The 23,094-nt window shown below is 42.5% G+C and overlaps 1 protein-coding gene across 4 annotated transcripts in view; it reads left to right on the forward strand.

Moving 5' to 3' along the window:
• Positions 1–23,094, forward strand: part of KIAA0319 (KIAA0319 ortholog) — a 71,442-nt gene that overhangs the window by 38,232 nt on the left and 10,116 nt on the right. For 2 of the 4 annotated variants that reach the window (XM_043450101.1, XM_043450100.1), the window contains 13 exons: positions 384–482; positions 2,688–2,785; positions 3,748–3,835; positions 4,994–5,086; positions 6,693–6,825; positions 10,043–10,271; positions 13,454–13,577; positions 13,992–14,124; positions 15,553–15,701; positions 17,452–17,603; positions 19,445–19,583; positions 20,285–20,444; positions 22,464–22,606. In XM_043450101.1, the coding sequence (XP_043306036.1) occupies positions 384–482; positions 2,688–2,785; positions 3,748–3,835; positions 4,994–5,086; positions 6,693–6,825; positions 10,043–10,271; positions 13,454–13,577; positions 13,992–14,124; positions 15,553–15,701; positions 17,452–17,603; positions 19,445–19,583; positions 20,285–20,444; positions 22,464–22,606 (1,740 nt within the window). Of the gene's footprint in view, positions 1–383; positions 483–2,687; positions 2,786–3,747; positions 3,836–4,993; positions 5,087–6,692; positions 6,826–10,042; positions 10,272–13,453; positions 13,578–13,991; positions 14,125–15,552; positions 15,702–17,451; positions 17,604–19,444; positions 19,800–20,284; positions 20,782–22,463; positions 22,607–23,094 lie in introns of those variants that run through there. The other 2 variants (XM_043450103.1, XM_043450102.1) reach the window with 2 other exon arrangements.

The raw sequence follows: 23,094 nt of genomic DNA on the forward strand, positions 1-23,094 counted from the left end.
TTTTATGACTAAAAATAGCACTTACCAGAGAGTCAAGCAAAGCTGGTAGCAAGAGAAAAAAATAGCCCCGATCCACAGTATCCCACCTGTCTCATACAACTCTTGTCACTGACAACCTTGCCCAGTCAGCCTGAAGCATTGTTTTCCCCACAGTGTCTACTCACATAGACAGTTTTAAACTGATGAGATCTACTCTGCAGCCTAATATGGGGTACAGTTCAGTTACTAGCCAGAGGGGGAAAAGTATCCTTGATAGAGTCAGATGAAGAACTATTACAGAAATGTGTTATTTTATTTCATGGATACGAAAAGTCTCTTATAGAACAGTAATGCAGCATCATTAAGGTATGTGATGAAATGTACTATTTCTAATTAACTTTCAGTGAAACAACTCATGGTGTCTGCTGGCGAGAACCGAGTCATAACTTCCCCGGAAGATGAAGTTGAGCTGAAGGCTTCGGTTGTGCCAGCGCCACCTGCAGGTGAGGCTTTGACTTTCCTTTGGGACCAGTGGGCTCAGACTGTCATGTGGAGAGAGCCGGGTTCGAAGCCTGGGTCGGGAAGATCCCCTGGAGAAGGAAGTGGCAACCCGGTCCACTATTCTTGCCTGGAAAATCCCACGGATGGAGGAGGCTGGCAGCTACAGTCCATGGGGTCGCAAAGAGTCAGACATGACCGAGAGACTTCACTTTTCTTTCTTTCTGGGCTTCCCTGGTGGCTCAGACGATAAAAAAAAAAATCTGCCTAGTATGCAGGAGACCCAGGTTCCATCCCTGGGTCCGGAAGATCCCCTGGAGAAGGGAATGCCTACCTACTCCAGTATTCTTGCCTGGAGAATTGCGTGGAGAAGTCCACGGGGTCGCAAAGAGTCGGAGACGACTAAGCGACTAACACACTGGGACCACTAGGGGGCACATTAGCTGGCGTGTCCTTAAGGAGTCTTTACTGGTTTTTTTTTTTTTACAACTTGGATTCCTTTTCACAACCTGGAAATGTCACTCTCGAGGCTTTGATGATCATAAGCTTTAAAGTTTGTTGAAATGGTTTAAAACGGAGTAAGAGGATAGGAATTAAGTCCAGTGCATTTCCTTTAATTGGTCAGAATAAAAAGTCATGCAATTTCTTTTTTTTTTTTTTTAAGTTGAGAATTATGTCTTTTAAAAAATCCTTATCTATGTGTTTGGCTGCATTGCGTCTTAGTTTCAGCACACAGGATCTTTGTTGGGGTGCATGAACTCTTAAGCTGTTGCTCATGGACTCCAGAATGTGCAGGCTCAGTCGTTGCAGGGCTTCGGCTTAGTTTCTCAGCGGCATGTGGGGCCTTAGTTCACTGACCAGCGATCGAACCCACGTCCCCTGCATTGCAAGGCAGACTCTTAATTACTGGACCACCAGTGAAGTCCCAAGTCCTACATTTCCAATGATGCAATACAGAGTGGTATCTTAGACCAGGAGAGGTTCCCACATACTTGCTTTTGACTTGTAATAAGATAAGGCAATGGCAACCCACTCCAGTACGCTTGCCTGGAAAATCCCATGGATAGAGGAGCCTGGTAGGCTACAGTCCATGGGATCGCAAAGAGTCCAACAGGACTGAGCAACTTCACTTTCACTTTCACTTTTCAAGAGGGCTTCACAGGTGGCGCTAGTGGTTAAGAACCCGCCTGCCAGTTCAGGAGACACAAGAGACACAGGTTCAATCCCTGAGTTAGGAAGATCTCCTGGAGAAGGGAATGGCACCCCACTCCAGTATGCTTGCCTGAAGAATCCCATGGACAGAGGAGCCTGCCAGGCTACAGTCCATAGAGTCGGACATGACTGAAGCGGCTTAGAATGCACAACCCACGGAACCTGGAATAATTCTCCTGTCAGGTGAGGGAGGTAGCGTGTGCACAAAGGTTTGTTGCAGACATTGTAGTGATGACAGGTGTTCAAAAAAGTGTTGTTTAAAATGCTCTTTCTCCTGCTGGCCCAGCACTCTGCTATTCAGCAAACATTTGGCCTTGTGACCTGACAAATACATTCTTTCTCAAAATATATTCATTCCTCTGCTGCTTGAATAGTTCTCATTCCGGTTAGTTCCTTTATTTATTTCTCTCTGTCACACATGGATCAAAATTTAGGCATAAATGGTGATACTTGGAATTTGTAATTGATTCCTTTCAGCTGAAGTACCTCATGCCTTAATGACTAGCATCACAAAGTAGAAGATAGGTTTGTCGTAACATACAGAGGTTTAATCTGTTCTTATGTCCTTATATAAACCCCTACAACAGACGGATTAAAATCTTCTTGCTTTTTATTAAAAGGAGAAAAAAGGAGAAAATAATCCATAGCACAGTGGATTATATTATGTTAAAATTTATATTGTATAGTCAGGTGTAGCAGTCCGGAAGGAAAGTCATCAAGTGCAAACAATGAAATTAGGGCCCTTTAAAAAAAAAAAAAAACTTTCTATATTTTCTCAATTTTTATAAGTTATGTGTTCTTATAATAAAAAAGAAATTTTACATTCAAAAGATACATAAACCTTATTATTCCTTTCTTGGATGATAGTTGAAAGTTGGGTTCAACATACCTAAATTAATTTCTGCTAGTAGATTGAAGACTCTCACTTTCTTTCCTCTGCCCAGATTATAGTGACTTTTAAGAATTTATAACTACTCATACTTCTCTTTGGCTCTCAGAAACAACTTACAGCTATGAATGGAGTTTAATAAGCCACCCTGAAGACTACCAAGGAGAAATAAAACAAAGACACACGCAGGCTCTTAATGTCTCTCAAGTAAGTAACTGGTGACTGGTTGTAATTGACAGCGTACCTAAAAATACAGGTGTCTCCTTAGTTGTTGAACCCAGAAGTCTCTGTTATGGTTAAGATTAAAAGGAGAGCTATGGACAGAGGAGCCTGGTGGGCCACAGTCCCTGAGGCCACAGAGAGTTGGACGTGACTGAGCAACTGAGCATACACATTAATGAATTATATTTCATGCATGTAGGTAGATAGGCAAGTGTGAATAAAGGGGCTTTCAGGAACTTTTTATTCATTTGACTTACTTGGCGTATCAGTCTGGGGAAGAAGGCTGGTTGCCCAGGCTGATGTGGGTCTCTGTAGTGAGGTTAAAGCCTGTATTCCAACCCTTGCCCCTTTTGCAGTGTCCGAGACACTCTCGTCATCTCTGATTCTTAGGCACATTTTTAGGACTGCCAAAAATTCATTCCAGTCCACAAATGGTTTGCCTACCAAATATTGCTCCAAGATGTAAGCCGTCACAGGAGGAAACATGTCCTCGTTTTAAATGGCCGTGGGTGATTATGTTGTCTTCATTTCTGAGACCACACAGTTACTGGTTGCAACACAAGTTAGCATCACCATCCCTTTATCACCGAGCGCTGTTTCTCAAAGTCTGGCATCCGGGCCACGTTCAGCTGACCCACCAAACCTACTTGGTAAAAATGCGGGGTTCCCATACATACAAGTTTGCGAATGGCCACCCTTGGATTGTCCATCTCACATATGCCTCGGTAAGGCCTGTGAACGTCTGTAATGAAGCTGAAGTCCTTCCCAGATGATCATCACTGTTTTAGAGTACAGGCTTCAGATGTGGCAGTGTGTGCCCAGGTCCCAAGCCCGTTCTCTGCGCTGACTTCAGGAGAACAGCTTCTGGAATATTTAAGGATCTTCCAGGCAGTGGACCCATCCTGTTGTTTGCACATTTACTGGTGTAACTTTTCTTTATCTTGCAGTTGTCAGTAGGATGTTATGCCTTCAAAGTAGCAGTTTCTGGTGAAAATGCGTTTGGAGAGGGATTTGTAAATGTCACCGTGAAGCCAGGTAAGCTTGTGGAAGAGACTAGCCTCCCGTGGTATAGGTCCACCTCGCCTTTTGGTGCCTGATCCACACAGTAATATATTATTTAGTTTTACACTGGACACCATTGTAGAGACCATGCAAAGATGACATGGGTTTTTTTTTTCCTTTCTGCTTTCTTAGTATAGTTCTTAGTACTCACTTGACACTGTTGTGCAGGGTTGCAAGGTTATTGCTTTCTCTTAAGTGTTAGTCGTTAAGTCTTATCCGACTCTGCGACCCCATGGACTGTAGTCCACCAGGCTCCTCTGTCCATGGGATTCTTCAGGCAAGAATCCCAGAGTGGGTTGCCATTCCCTTCTCCAGGGGATCTTCCCCACCCAGGGGTCGAACCTGGGTCTCCTGCAGTGCCGGCAGATTCCTTACCATCTGAGACACCAGGGAAGCCTCAAGTCAGTGGCAAATGGTCTGCGCCTCAGCCTCCTCCATCTGACACTCTTCTATCTCGGTTCCCTGTGACTCAGCTTGACCTTAGGTGAAGGAGCTTTTCAGATTCACTTAACTGAGCGCCTCCAGGGCCAAGGAAAATGCATGCCATGGGCTTTCAAGCCCCCTGGTCCTTTCAGGCCACCACTAGCCCATAGGTCAGGGCACTTGTGTGAGTTGGAAACAGTGGCCCTTTGTCAGGGTGGGCGCAGCTCTGGCTCCGTGCATGGAGCGTGGTGTGGTCTTGAACCTCCTCCATCCCCTCCACTGGACCTACGGGAGGTGGTCCAACTGGGTGCCAACCCCCCCTCCAGCCTCTACCTCAGGGGTGATGAGGGAGCTTCAGTCAAAGATTGAAGATCCAGTTAATCATAGGAGCTGGAACCACACTCCAGGGCTCCCCTTCTGCAGTTGCTGCTCAAACTCTGTCACCAACCCCTTGGTTGTTATTATTACATGTGTTCATTGAGCCTGGGGTTTTTGTACAAAAATCTAAACCCGCAGACATGCTCCTAAAATGTACGGAAACATCCCAAAACATTAACACACACTCTGCACATTCAAGGCCTGTAGGATAAACACCGTCTGGACGGAATATCGATGACCAGTGTGTTTGAAGGTCAGATGGTTTATTTCGGTGCTGGTGTGCACAGAACACAACTTGACTCAGTCCGTGTCGTTTTTTCCGTCTCGCAGCCGGAAGAGTCAACCTGCCTCCCACGGCAATCGCTTCTCCCGAGAGACAGGAGATTTCCCTGCCATTGACGTCGGCTCTCATCGATGGCAGCCGTGAGTACCCTGCCTCAAGTTGGGGGTTTTGCCCCACGAACCATGAGATGTAATGGGAGCTCTCTGTTGAAGCTGAGGACTTACGGGCTAACTCATCGATAGATGGGCATCTGTCTATATATCCAAGTCCTTCAGCTCCTTAACCACAACTTCTCTGCCTTGGGCTGAATTTCCCTTCAGTTATGTCTCATTTGTTTGTGAGAAAAGTCCTTTAGGGCCTAGCTATTGCATCGGAATTAAAGCAACTAGGAAAGACTCTCCTTTCGATGCAGTCTATGTGATGAACCTTTGGAAAGTCACTTTTAACAGATGGTAGAAGGGGTGTCCTTAGTGAGGGCGGGTAGAGTTTTGTTCATTTAATTCAGGGTTCATTCCTTCAATTAGAGTGGATGTGGAAGGGGCCCGAGTGTAACTTCATGGGTCCAGGCAAATGAGAATAGATGAAAGCATATCCTGTGTTTGACACTATATTCAAACTATGTTCAGCAGTGTCAGTGTCACTGGTATTTGCATTTATGTCCATCAAATCACAAAGCTAATACCAGATCCGGTGAGTGAAGAATTCTTGCCTTGGTTCCTAGGAGAAGAGTACCTGTCAGTCACTGGTGCTGCTCCTTTCGGAAGGTCTGCACAGATACAGAAATGTATGCAAATCACATTGACACAGTCTCTTGCATCTATTCCAATATCAATGTCTATATTGCCCCCTTAGCAACATGAAAATAAAGCATATTTTATTTTATTTTATTTTATTTTATTTTTTTTTTAGTTCTACCACTTTATTGCTACCAACCCATTTCCCTCCACCCTTGTGCACACATGCTCAGTCATGTAATCCCATGGACTTCAGCCCGCCAGACTCCTCTGTCCATGGACTTTTCCAGGCAAGAATACTGGAGTGGGTTGCCATTTCCTTCTCCAGTAAAGCATATTTTAAATGAAAATATTTATGAGAAAATGCATTATGTCTTGATTCCTCTAATTCAGTGTAGCTTGGTTACAGGAAACTGTTCAGGATTATTAATCTGTCACATAAAGGTTTCTTTCCTTGAATGAATGAGATGAAACTGGCTCCCTTCTAGGTCTAAATTACTGTTATTCTGCACAGTACATTTTGTTTACTCTCTTTAGAAGTAAGAGGTGGGAGGTTTTCATGTAGGGTACAGTCTTTCTCTGGATTTACACTTAATGATTAGGGTGGTAAAAGGTGTTTTGTAATTATATAGAAGCACCTCTCAATTCTTTATGAATCTGTCACTCAGATATTTACTTAAATTATCAGTAAGATATCATGTGCTGTAGTTAAAGTGAGCTAAAAAAAAAAAAAAAAAGAAATAGTGCCTGCCACTGTGCCATTTAAATTCACAACTGAGTGGAAACACCCTGACTCAAATCTGGTGGAAATCTGGGAGAAAAATCATGATGATAATTTAGGGAGAAGAAGAAATCTCCCTTTTAACACATAATATATGGCTATTGAAATCTTTGCAATTAAATAATTTCAAATAAATACGCATTGAAACACCCAATGATATTAATCATGAAATTGATGTTTTAATATCCTTGTATTTAATTCTAGTTTTCATTTATTTTTCAATCTTTCTAGAAAGTACAGATGACACTAAGATAGTGAGTTATCACTGGGAAGAAGTTAATGGGCCCTTCCGAGAAGAGAAGACCTCAGCTGATTCCCCCGTCTTACATCTGTCTAACCTTGTTCCTGGAAACTATACTTTCAGGCAAGTGGCTTCAGCTTCCATCACTGATCATTTGACTCTTTCCTTGAATTGATGCATCTTTTCATTTTCATCAGGAGACAGAGCAGATTTGGTTTTGTCGGGGGTTTTGGTTGACAGCCACTTTATACTCTGATCAATAATATAAACTACAAGTGTCTGTGTATGGGAAACCTTTGGATTTGGTTGTCAGCAACAGTATGGGATGGCACCTATTTTGCTGTGTTGAGAAACATGAAAGAAAGTTTCTATCTTCTGAGTCAATGTGGGGCAGAGTTATGTGATTTATCTATTTCTTTATCTTTTTTATAACTTTTTAAGGTATAGCTGGAGTATAATAAACTGCACATATTTAAGGTATAAAATTTGATGAGTTTTGACACATGTATATACCTGTTGCACCATTGTCAGAATCGAGATAATAAACATTTCCATCATCCCCAGGGTTTTCTCATGCCCCTTGGCAATCCCTTCCTCCTTCCATTCCTGTCTCTGGGCAACCACTGGCTTGCTCTCTGCCACTTCAAATTATCCCAAACTTTCTAGAATTTCATATAAATGGAATTGTACAGTATATGCTCCGTTTTGCTTAGTTTCTTTCACTCAGCAAATGATTTTGATATTCATCCATGCTGTTGTCTCTGGCAACAGCATATTCTATTTAATTACTGAGTACTATTCCGATGTATGGATATATATACCACAATTTACTCATCCTTTCATCGAGTACGGACTCTGGGGTTTTTAACTTTGAGCTGTTATAAATAAAGCTGCCATGAACATTTGCATACAAGTCTTTTGTGGACATATATTTTCATTTTTCTGGGGTAAATACCCACCAATGGAAGAATTAGGTCCTGTGTTGAGTTTGTTCAGCATTTTAAGAAATTTCCAAGCTCTTTCCCAAAGTGGGTATATTATTTTATATTCCCACCCATAGTGTATGAAGTTTTCAACCTCCACATCCTTACCAATACTTGATGTAATCATTCTTTTTAATTTTATCTACTTTGATGGATGGTGATATCTCATTATGGTATTAATTTGCATTTTCCGGATAACTAATGACATTAAGCATATTGTAGGTGTTTATTGGCCGTTCATGTAGCTTCATTTGTGAAGCTCCATTCAGATCTTTATCCTGTTTTAAAAATTACATTGTTTGTCTTATTTAGTTGTAAAATTTTTGTACATTCTGTTGTAAGATTTTTATACATTCTGAAACAAGTTCTTTATTTTATATACATGTTATAGATATTTCCTCCCAGTATATGAAGTTTTGTTCTCTTAATGGTACCTTTTAAAGGGCAAAAGTTTTAAATTTTGATTGTCTAATTTATCAGTTTTTTTCTTTTATGTTTCATGCTTTTTGTGTTCTATCTAGGTAGCTTTTGTTTATTCCCCAAATTGCAAAGATCCTGGTGTCTTTCTTTAAGTTTTTGTATTTCTGGGTTTTATATTAGATCTGTGATCTATTTTGAGTTAGATTTATGTATTGTGTGAGATTTTTGAATGTTAAGTCGACCTTACATTCATGGAGTAAGCCCTATTTGATCATGATATTCTTTTTATATAGCATGGGCTTCAACTTGATAATATTTTTGTAAATATTTTTATGTCTGTCCTCATGAAAGATTTGGTTTATGCTTTCTTCTGTCTTTCTCTCCCTCTGCATTTGTCTTTGTTAAGGTTTGGTGTGAGGATTATACTGGCCAAATAAAACAAGTTCGTTTCCTTTATTTTCTGAATTATTTATGAATAACTGGTGGTATTTCATTCTTGAATGTTTGATAGAATTAATCAGTAAGATCATGTGGGCCTGGAATTTTCTTTTTGGGAAAGTTTTGATAATAAATTTGATTGCTTTAATAGATGCAAGTCTATTTAGATTTTCTGTTTTTTACTTTTTCTTTTTTTAAGTTTTATATTAGAATATAGTTGATTAACAATGATGTGTAATGTATATGTTTTTTCCTTGTGTCAGTTTTTAGTAAATTGTATTTTTCAAGAAGTTTGTGCATTCCTAATAAAGCATCATATTTTTTGGAATTAAGTTGCTCATAATATCTTCATATTATCCTTTCAAGTCTGTAGGATCTGTGATGATAACCCCTTTTTCACTTCCAATATTGGCAATTTATGTTCTCTTTTTCTCTCAGTTGGTTTAATTAAGGGGTTTGTTAATTTTATTTGTATTCTCATAGAACCTAACTAGAACTGCTTTAATCTATTTGCTTGTTTTCTAATTTGTTCTTTTCTGTTCTTATCTTTACTGTTTACTTAATTTTATTTACTTTTGATTTACTTTGTTCTTTTTCTTCTACTAATGACTTCTTAGAGTAGAATCTTGGGTCATTTTCAAGTCATTTCTTTAAGGACTCAGAATGTATCCTGACTAAGCTTGGTTGTGGAGGAAGGATCTTAGGTGTTTGGTTTCCTGTCAGAGTGAGAACTGGACTTTGGATCTTGGTTGCATGGGATATGTGGGCTAGAGGCCCAGGACACCTGGGCCCCTGTAAGTACCTTACCTACAAATATGTAGGTATAACTTTCCAGAGCTTCATGCTCATAGTCCTGTTTATACCAGTAGAACATGCACTGCTGCTCTGAATTAACATCTTTATTCCAGAAGGATGAAGTGACCTTATTTCACTGATGCAGTTGCCACATCACCAGTGAGTTTCGTACAGGACGGTCAATGCAGCTCTCTCTCTGTTGTTTGTGTGGATTGAGTATCATTTGTATTTGAAAGTGCTTACTCCTCAAATGGCTTTGCAAGGAGTGTCCTGCAAACACTTAATGCTGAGTCCTCTAGGAAAGAATGAGAAAATCAAAAGGCTTTGTAACTGAAACTTCGTGAGTGATTTTCTGCCTCTACATGTTCAGGCCTGAGGGCAGGACTTAAAGCTGATACGTTCTGAGTCTCAGGTAATAGAGAGAGGCTTCTGTGTTGGTCGGGGTTGGTTTCTTCATCCAGCATCTCGAAGGATCGTGAGAAATCCACGTAAAAGAAAACCCTATCATGTGACTATATTGCTAGCTAAAAATAAAGTAAATCAGCAGCAAAAAATATATCCTCGGGTCTCTTCTTTCCTCAGCTTCATCCTCAAGTTTCTGCTCTGAGTTGTTCGGAGTAATATACATAGGCAGACTCAGTTGACCACTTGCCTTAAAATTTGGCATATTCATGCAGTATAATAGACTCCTGTCCTTTTACTAGATTGACTGTTACAGACTCAGATGGAGCCACTAACTCTACAACGGCAACCCTAATAATCAACAGCGCTATGGACTACCCTCCAGTCGCCAATGCAGGACCAAATCAGACCATAACTTTGCCCCAAAACTCCATCACTTTGAATGGAAACCAGAGCAGTGATGATCACCAGATCGTCCTCTATGAGTGGTCCCTGGTGCCTGGGAGGGAGAGCAAAGAGGTGGCTATGCAGGTGAGTTCTCCATCCTGCCTTCAGACTTTTATTTGTCTAGCTATCTGTTCATCTGTCTCTCAGTCTATCCATCTTTCTTTTTTCTTTCTGTCCATCCATCCATCCATCCATCTAAAATATTGGTACAAGGGGGAAACTAAATTCAGAAAATATGTTTTATGAAGTTGCCTGTTATAACTATTAGAAGAGTAGCTAAACTCACAAATTTTCTAAATTTATGTCACTTTCCCTCACTCACTGTATGTAAGCCCAGAATAGCAACTAAGCAGGCCCTAGTTGAAATGTCGACCTTGAATGTTAAAAACTTGACCTTGAGGTTAGTTTGGGAAAAGGCTGACCCAACATTTGCCACAGAAATATTATTTTAGTACATATTAGGATAAACATTAGAAATAATCTAATCTAAACCTCATTATCAGAAAATTCTTGTGTATTTTGTTCCTCCTATTTTTAGAAATTGCATGTTATCGTCTCCAGATCCAGTGGTCTCTTGTTGAGATCTCTTTGTATTTACCTTTTGATTGGTTCAAATCTCTAATATATCTGTCTATAATAACCTTGAAATGTTGCTGTATTTGTATGCATGTGTGTGAGCTGCTTACTTATTCTTCTTTTGGTGATGGCCAGAGCTGTTGGTTTTTGTTGCTAACCAGCTTGGTACCTTTGAAATTATGTTATTATTTAAAAGTTTAATGGAAAAAAGATAGTACCTTACATTGCCCCCTTCCTCTTCTCCTTCAAACACGGTCTCACCAGTCCAAGACAAATTTCTCGTTAGTGTTTGTGATGAAGTCAGACAGTCTGTGAAGACTGACCTACTTTACTTTCTGATCTTTCTGGAAAGAGCTTTGTGATCACGATGAATTAAGAATGACCCGATTGGATGCATGGAACTTGAAGGAGCTGTGAGTCCTCTGGATATCCTTAGAGAGCACGTGATATAGTGTTCATCTCTACATGAGAGTTGTGGCAAGTGCTGTTTGCAGCTGTTGGGTTAAGAATTCGGATTCAGAGGAGTTTGGATACAAACAAGAAGATGGACTATTTTGTATTTTTTTCAGTTAAAAAAATATTTCAAAATTTCTTTCCCTTAATTTCTGAGAATGATGTGCCCAGAGCTAATGCAGCAGTGCATCCCTGTCTGCGGGACCTGGATCCAGAAGAGGTCACGTGTGCCGGACTGCAGGGCTAAGCTCGTTGCCCTGTGCGCCTGCCCACTTGCTGGAAATACTCTCAGATTCGCCCCAGTAACCATGCTGCTGCCTTGTGGTTGATTGATGACGGTGTCGAAAGGAGTGATGCTTTTTATGAACTGGGACCATCACAAAGATAAGCTCTTAAACCAGACTCTTGTATGCTTAGACTAAAAATTCTCAGTGAATCTGTCTGCTCAGTTCCCATTTGCTGCGAGTTTCCTTTTCACTGTGTGCATAGCGTCCCTGTAACCATGTTAATTTTGAGGCATGTACTGGAAATTGTACTTTCTCTAAGAGCTTTTCAGAAAAAAAAAAAATACTTTGCTCTATTGAGTCCAAGTAGGGGAAAGCCCTTTTTTAAGATCTTAAAAGAATGCATTTCAAATTTCAGCAACTCCCCTTGTGATAACACACTTGATTTTCTATTCTTTTTAAAAAAATTTTTCCTTTAAAACTAAAAGAGAAACATAAACAGAGAAATTTATCTATAGACAATCTTAGGATCTGTGAAAGTAAATATGTTATGATAGGACTTAAATTAAAAAATCCTTTCCAGGATGCCATGAACTTTAAGCATAGGCAAAAACTGGAAATATTCCCAAACAACACAACAGCAAAAATAACCAAAGGGGTATTAACCTGAAGGCAACAAGGTTAAACTACTGTATACTCACTGAAAAAAATGCCTTATTGAAAAGTTTTGTTGTCCCAGCATTTAAAAAATTTATTTTACATCAAGGACCTATTGGGCTTCCCTGGTGGCTCAGATGGTAAAAAATCTGCCAGCAATGTAGGAGACCCAGGTTCAATCCCTGGGTCAGGAAGATCCCCTGGAGAGAGCAAGGCAAGCCATTCCAGTATTCTTGCTGGGAGAATTCTATGGACAGAGAAGCCTGGCAGGATATAGTCCAAGGGTAAACTACTGTATACTCAACTGAAAAAAAAATGCCTTATTGAAAAGTGTTGTTGTCCCAGCATTTAAAAAAGTTATTTTACATCAAGGACCAGCTGTATAGTGCAGTGAACTATAATCAGTATCTTGTAATACACTATAATGGAGAAGAATCTGGAAAAGAATATGTGTATGTGTAACTGTTTCACCTGAAACATTGTAAATCAACTATACATCAATAAAAATTAAAAAGAAAGAATGCATGCACAAAAAGAAAAATTCAAGAGATGATAAGCAATAACAAAAAGTTATTTTTGATCATGATTTATTTCCTGTGGTTAAAAAAACTCAAATTCTGATAAAGTCAAAACACGTCTTAACCTCAGCCAAGTCCCTTTATATGAGATAATTACTTTGATGAGTTTAACCTGTGTATGCCCAGAATCTTTCTCTGTGTTTGTATGTGTATAAAGTACACATGTTTGTATGTGTATAAAGTTTGTATGTGTATAATAGTATCCAGCACACTGTAGCCTTTGTTGCGCAGTTTTCTTTGATTCATATTATGTCTTTAATATCTTTCCACTTTTTAATGTGTACATATACTTCATTCTTTTAAACCTCTTTCTTTTCAGCTAGCATTCCATAGTGTATCATGGTGGGCTTGGCCATTTCTCTTTTGATGATCGTCTGGATTGTTCCCTTTTCTTTTTTTTTCCATAGGCAATGTCTTAGCATCCGTGGGCGAGTCTCCATTATTACACACGTGGTCTTTCTACAGCAGATACTCAGCAGAAATGCTGGGTTGAAGAGTGTGTACTTTTTTTTTTTTTTTTTGAGTGTGTACTTTTAACATTTGAATGGATGCTGCCATATTGACTTCCAAAAAGGCTATATTAATTTATATTCTTTAAACAGTGTCTGAGGATATACTGTGGGCTTTAGATCCCATTTTCCTGGGACATGTATATATTTTTTAAAAGCAGGCTCTCCACATTTAGTAACATCACTATTTTTTCATTCTGTCATGCTAATTACTTGTGCTTCTTTAATATTATTTTTTCTTTTTCATTTTTATATTTGCTATGACTTAGGGAGTAGAGACCCCATACCTTCATTTGTCTGCTATGGAGGAAGGAGATTATACGTTTCAGCTGATGGTAACAGATTCTTCGAGGCAACAGTCCACGGCTGTGGTCACCGTGACTGTCCAGCCTGGTAGGTGAAATAGGAAAGGAATTTAGCCCCAGAGATTAAAACAGAAATGACATCTTGGATTCTGGGCTTCAGACCAGCCAAATTTGGTGCGAATTCTCTTAAGTCTTTGAACTGTCAAGAAATTGACTACAGTTCCACTTCATGACTTTTGAGGTCTCTTCAAGAAACCAGAAGTGTACATATTACAGTACAGTATTTCTTGCTTTCTGTCATCCCAGTCATATTTAATTGGAATATTTAATTCCTGGGTCAGCTGAGAGACTGCATGTGTCTCCCCAGGATTCCCAAAGGACAGGGCACACTCTAGTAGCCACCTGATCCGAATATGAGTAATTTGCTTAAATCAAGAAATCAGAGGATGGCAGACTTCATGCAAAGAGATGTTACTTCTTCACACCATTTCTATAATTCTAGAAAACAACAGGCCTCCGGTGGCTGTGGCCGGCCCAGATAAGGAGCTGATCCTCCCCATGGAAAGCACCACCCTGGACGGGAGCAGGAGCAGCGATGACCATGGCATTGTCTTCTACCACTGGGAGCGTGTCAGGTAGCCCGCCCATCCCATCACCGAGCGCGGGGTTCACACCCTGGCTTAGTGCTAATATTACCTGTTCTCTGGAGGATCCAGATTAAACAGTCAACTTGAGATTGTTGAGGAGTCAGGATTTAAGCTCGTTTCTAGAAGTGGAGGGGCACCATCGTTTAAATTCTCCATCAGGTGTGGATGGACAAGATGGGCATTTCTTGACAGTAGAGGGTAGGTGGCCAGGGCAGTCTCCGGGTGAGGTGAGCTTCATGACAGAGGAGGTCAGGAGAACCTGGGTGGGGCATCTTCATGAGAGGCCCCCCCCATCTACACACTCTCAAACCACTTGCAGTGACTATAAACAGCAGAAGTGCAGAGTTCAAGGGGATTCCTGTGTCCTCAGACACTTTTTTGTACTTCACATGCTTAATCTTGTGGAATGCTAGATCAGTTCTTAAGAGGTAAATACTATTATTCCCATTTTAAAGGTAAAGCAACTGAGGCTTGCAGAGATGAGTGAGATCACAGGGTTTAGAGTTGTCCAGATAGAACAAGAGCTGGGACTCAACCTGGGTCTTCCTAACTACAGAGCCCGCAGTCTTCACAACTCCACTGTAATTCCTCTCTTAAATCAGTTATCTGGCTTGTTCTCTCCTCTTCCGTATTCTCCTGAAAGATAGCTGAGGATTTCAGCAGATTTTATTCAAAGAAGAAATAGCAGAGGGAATTCCCTGGCCATCCACTGGTTGAGACTGTGCACTTCCACTGCAGGGGACACAGGTTTGATCCCTGCTGAGGGAACTAAGATCCTGCATGCCACACAGTACGGCCAAAATAAAAAAAAAGCGAAAGAAGCAGGAGTAGTTTCTAAGGCTCCATTTTCTAAAAACAGGTCATTTCACTGACAGCTCAATTTAAACAAACAAACAAACAAACGAGAACTCCAAAATCCTCTTCCCAGGAATCCAGCAACCTTTGCCTGAAATAGGATTTAGCTTGTGACTCTTACACAGAACTCCAGAATCTAAATGAATAAAAAGTTATCTTAGAATTCTCTGCTGCTGCTGCTAAGTCACGTCAGTCGTGTCCGACTCTGTGCAACCCCATAGACGTCAGCCCACCAGGCTCCCATCCCTGGGATTCTCCAGGCAAGGACACTGGAGTAGGTTGCCATTTCCTTCTCCAGTGCATGAAAGTGAAAAGTGAAAGTGAAGTCGCTCAGTCGTGTCCGACTCTTTCGGCACCATGGACTGCAGCCTACCAGGCTCCTCCGTCCATGGGACTCTCCAGGCAAGAGTACTGGAGTGGGGTGCCATTGCCTTCTCCATAGAATTCTCTAGATGGTATATATTATTGCCATAAAAAGAACCATTTATAACAAACACCATGCCTCCCGTCCTCAGACTCCCATATGCTGTGCCCATTGTTAATGACTGTCGTGTTTCATAGAGGCCCCAGCGCAGTGGAGATGGAAAACTTCGACAAAGCTATAGCCACAGTAAGCGGTCTTCAGGTGGGTACCTACCACTTCCGTTTAACAGTGAAAGACCAGCAGGGATTGAGCAGCACGACCACCCTCACCGTGGCCGTGAAGAAGGGTGAGTCAGGGCAGAGGGCGGGTGGATCCGCTGGCGGAGGGGGCTGGGCGCCTTCTACTTGGTCTCACAGACCCTTAGCCACATGGGTATCCGGGCAATGCTAGTGTTTGCTTATTGGTTCATAGCAGATGCTGAACTCTGGTTGGCCAAGCAAAGGTCATTCCTTTTCCGTCCACATTAGCTGTTTTCCCGCCTCCCTCTGCAAGGACATAGCATTCCCTTTTGTTTGTGGAGCGCACCTCCTGATGGCTTCACTCTTCCGTGAAGAGTGTCCCAGTGGCCTCATGGTGCTTTCTGTCTTCCTCGGAAATCTAAGTGCAGAGATGGTTTCAAGCTCCATGAAACCATGACTATGAAATGTGTGTTCCAGTCTTACACCATCTTGCTTTAGGTACTTGTCTCTTTGGCTTTTCCATTTGACCGTGAGTGGTTGAAGACCTTTATCATAGGTATTTGTCTCTTCCATGTGGCACAGTGCTAGACTCACAGCAAATCATCAATGTTGGTTCCTTCAGTAAATGAGTGAAGGAAAGAATGATTATGATGTATTGAAGCTCAGAAATGTAAAAGAGCATGGCTGGACGGGAAAACCCAGTTGGATATTAGGGACAAGCAAGAGTGTCAGAACACTGGGGAGGGTGGCCAAGCCTCAGGCTCAGCCATAAAGGAGTGTGTGTGTTGTGTTGTGCTGGGTAGTTTGGACTTTATTGTGCATTTGGGAGAGGCTGAAGCAATTTTCTCAGCACAGTGACATCAATTTGAGTTTTTTTCCCAAATGTTTTATTGTGTAAGTTTTCAACCATATATATGAGTAGAGAGAATAGCCCTAATGGACCATCATACACCCATCACCCAGCTTCAACAGTTAACAACATTTTCCCCTTCTTTTCTTTTTTTTTTTTTCATTTTACCCTTCTTATTTCATCTATCAGTTCATATTTTCTTTGATCCTGGTTGAAGCAGTTTGAGGCAAACCCTAGCATTATGCCATTTTTACCTGAAAGATTTGGATTTTTAAAAAGATAATGCTTGTGGAGAAGTGGAGTGGACAAAATGGCAAGCTAAAAATAGCACCAATTGACTCTATTCCAGTCTCTTTTTTGAGGAAGAAAGTGGCCAGTGACCAGTGGGATGTTAATTACTCCTTTGGGTCAATATTTGACTGTCCTCACCTGTTTTCTATTGGTTGGTTTATTGAATCCCAGAACCCCATCTGAACAACCCCATCTGCCTCATAGCATCTTCATTATATCAGAAATGGCTCTTACATTGTTCATTATATTTGATACCCAGTCAGAACAATGAGGTCTAATTATTTCTGACTCAAGTTGTTTATTGTATTTACACAATCAAAATTTGGCATGACTAGAAACATAAATATTTCTGTGGCCAGATAGCGTGGACCAGTACAGAATGATCCAGAGCATATTTTAAACGAAAATATTTTCATTTTCCAGACCCCAAATGTAAATAAGATCGTGGTTTCTCTTTTCAAAAAGAGAAAAACTATAATGATAATAGTAAACTGTCCAACATATTGGCTGCCAACTTATAAGTAGCTGAGTGAAAAGGGAACTTAAAGAAAGTCTTTAGTTTATCTTATGGGTATTTCAGGCAGGAGATGATGCTTTCTGGATATTTTAAATCTACATATCTGCAAGATGGAATAGTCATGGATATTTTATGTCACACTTATCACAAGTATTTTAAATCAATTTCTTTGCTTTCATTTCTGCTGTATTTGACTTAGAAAATAATAGTCCTCCCAGAGCCCAGGCTGGTGGCAGACATGTTCTTGTGCTTCCCAATAACTCCATTACTTTGGATGGTTCAAGGTCTACTGATGACCAAGGAATTGTGTCCTATCTGTGGATCCGGGACGGCCAGAGTCCAGCAGCTGGAGTGAGTACTTGAAGAGAATTGCCCCTGGACCACTAATCATTATGTCTGTGTTAGTTTGCTAGGGCTGTATAGCAAAATACCACAGGCGGGGTAGCTTCGACAACAGACGTTTATATTCTCCCAGTTTTGGAGACTGGAAAATCCAAGATCAAGGTGGTAGATGATTTGGTTCCAACTGCCTTCTTGCTGTGTCCTCACATGGGAGCGGGGCTGGAGAGGGAGAGGAAGTAGGGGAGAGAGAGGGAGAAAAAGGGGAGAGAGAGGGCTCTTGGGTGTCTCTTCTTACAAGGACTCTAATCCTATGGGATCAGGACCCCACCTTTATGACCTCAGTTCAGTTCAGTCGCTCAGTCATGTCTGACTCTTTGCGACCCCGTGGACTGCAGCATGCCAGGCTTCCCTGTCCATCACCAACTCCTGGAGCTTACTCAAACTCAAGTCCATTGGACATGGAGGGTTAGGACTTCAACCTTTGAGGGGACACAGTTAACTCCATTTCTGTGTCTCTGTTGTGATCTCATCTACCTTTCCATGCCCCCCTAAGATGTTTATGATTCTAGGTTTCCTCTGACGCCTGGGTACAGGAAGCTGCTATTCAATTTAAATAAATCTGAAGTCCTTTCTGACTTTTTCCCCACCCAGACTTTGGTAGAGTCAGAAACTGTAGCCTGGAATCTTCTCAAGGGACTCATTCTTTCCTCCTCGTTCTTTCCTCATTCTTTCCTCAAGCTCCTCAGCTTTCCTGTTATTCCTATTTCAATCCACGTGGATTCTTTCCTTTTCCTCAGCATTGTACCAGATAGGTCAGCAGATCCAGGATTGCCATTCCCATTGCATAAGTACAGAAAATCAGATGCAGAGATGGAAAGTGACTTGGCCAAGGTTGATTAACTCATCTTCAACCAACCAGAGAGGCTTAGGTTTTCAGTTCCTAGCAGGCATTTTTCCACATTAAAGCACCCTGCCTTTTTGGCTATAAGTGTAGGTACGTCTTCGTTCCTGCTGTTGCTAAGGACTTGAAAGATGAAAATTTACTCTTGGAGATGTACCGAGGGAGTGGTCCCAGGGAAAGAACTGAAAGCGCTTTCATTCCAGAGTAACTCTGGAATGAATACTGTTCAGCCAGATGGTGGATTGGCTTCTGAGTGTAATTATAACAGCTCCCTGATCAGAGCACTTGTTACCGTTGGTTACCACCCTCTTCTGTTAGCAAGTTCAGGGCAGGGGTCTAGGAGATTCTTCTCAAACGCTTTCAGCAGAGATGTCTCTACTGAGGCTCTTGGGTCACCAGAGAAGGTGAACATGACACACCATGAGGAATCCTAAGCACTGTGAAACTGTCTTTGAAAATAAGACCCAGAAAACTCTTCAGAGAGAGTGCTTCACCCTCCAGGTCTTTGCCCTAATTTCAGGGGTCTTTGCCCCTGTTGGGTAGAATTTGGTCATTCCTAGAGCCCTTGGGAAGCTCCTGTAACAAAGTCATGTCTGAGTCTTGTGTCTCCTGGTGCTTTAAAAGTGGAAGAGGGACCTTCCTGATGGTCCAGTGGTGAAGACTCTCTTCTTCCAATGCAGGAGACATGAGTTCAATCCCTAGTTGGGGAACTAAGATCCTACATGCTGTGAGCTGTGACCAAAATGTAAAATTTTTAAAAACAAATAAAAATAGCAGTGGAAGAGACACCAAGGATTACCCACACCTTTGCTAACCTCCCCTCCCCACTTCCTCCTCATCCTGTCCCTTAGAATCATGCATGTGTGACAAAGACGGGCCACTGAGGTTTGGGGTCCGCAGAGGCCCAGGTTGGGAGCCAGGTACGGACTGTGAACGTGTTATTTCTCAGGATGTCATCGACGGCTCTGACCACAGCTCGGCCCTGCAGCTCACCAACCTGGTGGAGGGCATCTACACTTTCCGCCTGCGAGTTGCTGATGGTCAGGGGGCCTCAGACACGGACACCGCCACAGTGGAAGTGCGGCCAGGTACGCGCTGGGCTTCTGGGCCTGCGTTTGTGGGGCTGGCCTGTGAGCCGGGACTGGGGGGAGATCTGCCTTTGGGGCTCTTTGCAGGCGGCAGTGGAACCCCGTGTGGGAGGCCAGGCCCACCTTGTGGTTTTCTCTACACGTGGCCATCTGTCCCCAACAGATCCAGCCTCGGAACTCTTAGGGAGAACTGGGCCTGACAGCAAGACTCCTTGGTCACTTTGGTTTTCCTACCCGAAGACAAAGAGGTCTTTCAAAGACAAAAGGCCTCGTGAGGTGGCCACGAGGTTTTCACTCCTGGGAGCGCCAGGAGGGCAGCTCCAGTGAGGTGGCCACACCAAGCTCCGGCATGAACTGGGCCGGGCCCACAGCCCTCAGGGACGGAGTTCTCTTTCTGGGTCAGGGGAGGTGTGTGAGGTCTCAGAATATTAAGTGAGCCCCAAGGCTGACTAAGCACACCTGTCTATCATCTGGAGAAAGATTAATAAGACAGCGAGCTGATATAAAACAAAGAAAAAGTCCTCACAGACAGTGGCCCCTGTGGCTTTTGGGAGAATTGACCTGAGCCGTAGAACCCAAGTGTAGAGCCTAACACAGGGGTTACTTCAAGCTCTGAGACTCTTGTGCAGGCCTTATTCCTCCTGTTATCAAGCCTGGGGTTTTCAAGTGGAAAGAAAGCCTGTGTCTTCTCGTTTCCTCAGACCCGAAGAAGGGCGGCCTGGTGGAGCTGATCCTGCAGGTCGGCGTTGGGCAGCTGTCGGAGCAGCACAAGGACACCCTCGTGAGGCAGCTGGCGGCGCTGCTGAACGTGCTGGACTCGGACATCAGGGTTCAGAAGATTCAGGCCCACTCGGACCTCAGGTGTGAGCCGCTCAGTCCGGCCTGATGGTGTTCATCTCCTCTCTTGTTCTGTGTCTTTGCACACACATTTATCCCATTCGTATCCTTTATTTTTTTTCCTCAAAGGGCAGTAGCAAGGGCGTGATTATAGAGGTCCTTTCCACGAGGCTCAGTAAATGTTTGCTGATGGAGAATGTTCTAACTGAAGGAGTTAGAGACCATCAGAGGGAGTTGGGTTTTGGTTCTGGTATCAACAGAGAGCATGCAAATAGTCTGGGGCATGCACGGGGCATGCCTCATAGCCAGACTCCATTCCTGCCTCATGTTCACGGGGCTGACACTCCTCTCACTCTGAGAGGATCTTGGATTACCACTTCCCTCATAGCTCAGTTGGTAAATCATCTGCCTGCAGTGCAGGAGACCTGGGTTCGATTCCTGGGTCAGGAAGATCCCCTGGAGAAAGAAATGGCAACCCACTCCAGTATTCTTGCCTGGAGAATCCCATGGACAGAGGAGCCTAGCAGGCTACAGTCCATGGGATCACAAGAGTCGGACACGACTTAGAGACTAAACCACCAACCACCTTCTGAGGGTCTGGAAGTTTCAACCTCTGCATTGATTTCTTATAGGATTTATAATTGAATTTCTAAAAAACCCTTATACACCCAGTTTGTGATATGATTTTTATGGCAACATTTGGAGAGTAATATAGATTTGAATAGAAATTTCTCCAAAGATGATATACAGGTGGCTAATGAACACATGAAAAGATGTTCAACATCATTAGTTAGTAAGGAAATGCAAATCAGAATCACGTGGAGATACCACTTCATACCCATCAGGATGGCTTTAATCCAGAAGAGGCTATAACAAATGTTGGCAGGTATATGGAGAAATTGGAACACCCGAATATCGCCAGTGGGAATGTGAAATGATGCATCCACTGAGGGAAACACTTTCACAGTTTTTCAAAATGCTAAACATAGAATCACCATATGACCCAGTAATTCCATTCCTAGATATATATGCACAAGAAATAATACACATATGTCCATACAAAATCCAGGACGTAGACATTCACAGTGGTGTTATTCATATGGCCCAAAAGTAGATAGAGTCCAAATGTCATCGACTGATGAGTGAATAAATGATATGTATTCATACAAGGGAATAATAGTTGGCATTTTGAAGGAGGGGGATATACATGCTACAACTTGGATGAACTGTGAACACATTATACAAAGTGAAAGAAGCCAGGCACTAAATGCCTCATACATATTCCACGTATATCAAAAGTTCAGAATAATCAAATCCACGGAGCCTGAAAGTAGATTAGTAGTTGGCAGGAGCCGGAGTCCTGGGAATGCTTGCTGATAGGTGTGGAGTTTCTGTGATGGTGGAAATGTTCTGGAGATAGATGGTGATGGTTGCACAACTTTGTGAATGTGCTAAAGGCCACTGAGACACACTCTTACTTTGGAACGGTGACTTTTATTGCAAGTATATCACATCTCGGCAAAAAGGTAAAAGTGAAGATGCATCTGAAGGTTCTCATGTTGTGTGTGATTGTGTCTGTTTGTACACATTGCTTTGGGGCCCTCCAGGTGCCTGCCAAGGCAGGAGATGTAAGAGATGCAGGTTCAATCCCTGGGTCAGGAAGATACCCTGGAAGAGGGCATGGCAACCCACTCCAGTATTCTTGCCAGGAGAATCCCCATGGACAGAGGAGCCTGGCAGGCTACAGTTCATGGGGTCGTAGAGTCAGACATGACTGAGCGACTTAGCATGCGTGCACTCACACAATGCTCCATTTATCTGAAGATCTGCCCCTCATCAGTTGAATTCTGGGACCAAAGAGCCTTTATTTGTGAATAGAAGCCCGATCAACTCCTTGGCCCCCAGGATACACCCATGTCCTTGCCAGGCCGCGGAGCTGTGGCCGCCTGCCTTCTCAGCCCTGCAGGTCTGAGGGCTGGAGTGGATATGTCACGCCGGTCACTGGCTAACCGTGTGGCTGGCCCCTCTCTGTCTCCTCTGCAGCACCGTGATTGTGTTTTATGTACAGACCGGGCCACCTTACAAGGTCCTCAAAGCTGCCGAAGTGGCCCGAAATCTACACAGGCGGCTCTCAAAGGAAAAGGCTGATTTCTTGCTTTTCAAAGTCTTGAGGATTGACACAGCAGGTATGCCCCCTATCAGAAATATCTTTGTTTTTAGAGGTCAAGTAATGTAAATATATAATTGTTGTATATTCAGAATTGGATCCCACTGGACTAGACATAAGGCTTCCCAGGTGGCTCAGTGGTAAAGAATCTGCCTGGAATCCAGGAGACCCGTGTTCAATCCCTGGGTCGAGAAGACCCCCCTGGAGAAGGGAATGGCTACCTACTCTAGTAGTCTTGCCTGGAGAATCCCATGGACAGAGGAGCCTGATGGGCTACAGTCCATGGGATCCCAGAGTTGGACATGACTGAGTGACTAACCCTAAACACTATGCAGTAGACATGCCATCCAATTAAATGCAATGGTAATATTACAGAAATATAAGTAACTACCCAGATTAAAGGAAAAGATTTCTTGGAGGAGGTAAAATATGATTTGGTTCCAATATGGCAGGACTATAGCCAGGTCTCATAGTCTTTTTTGAATTAAATGGAAATAAAGTTCAGTA

The sequence above is a fragment of the Cervus canadensis genome, chromosome 28 (assembly GCF_019320065.1).
Source record: "Cervus canadensis isolate Bull #8, Minnesota chromosome 28, ASM1932006v1, whole genome shotgun sequence".
NCBI lineage: Eukaryota > Metazoa > Chordata > Mammalia > Artiodactyla > Cervidae > Cervus > Cervus canadensis.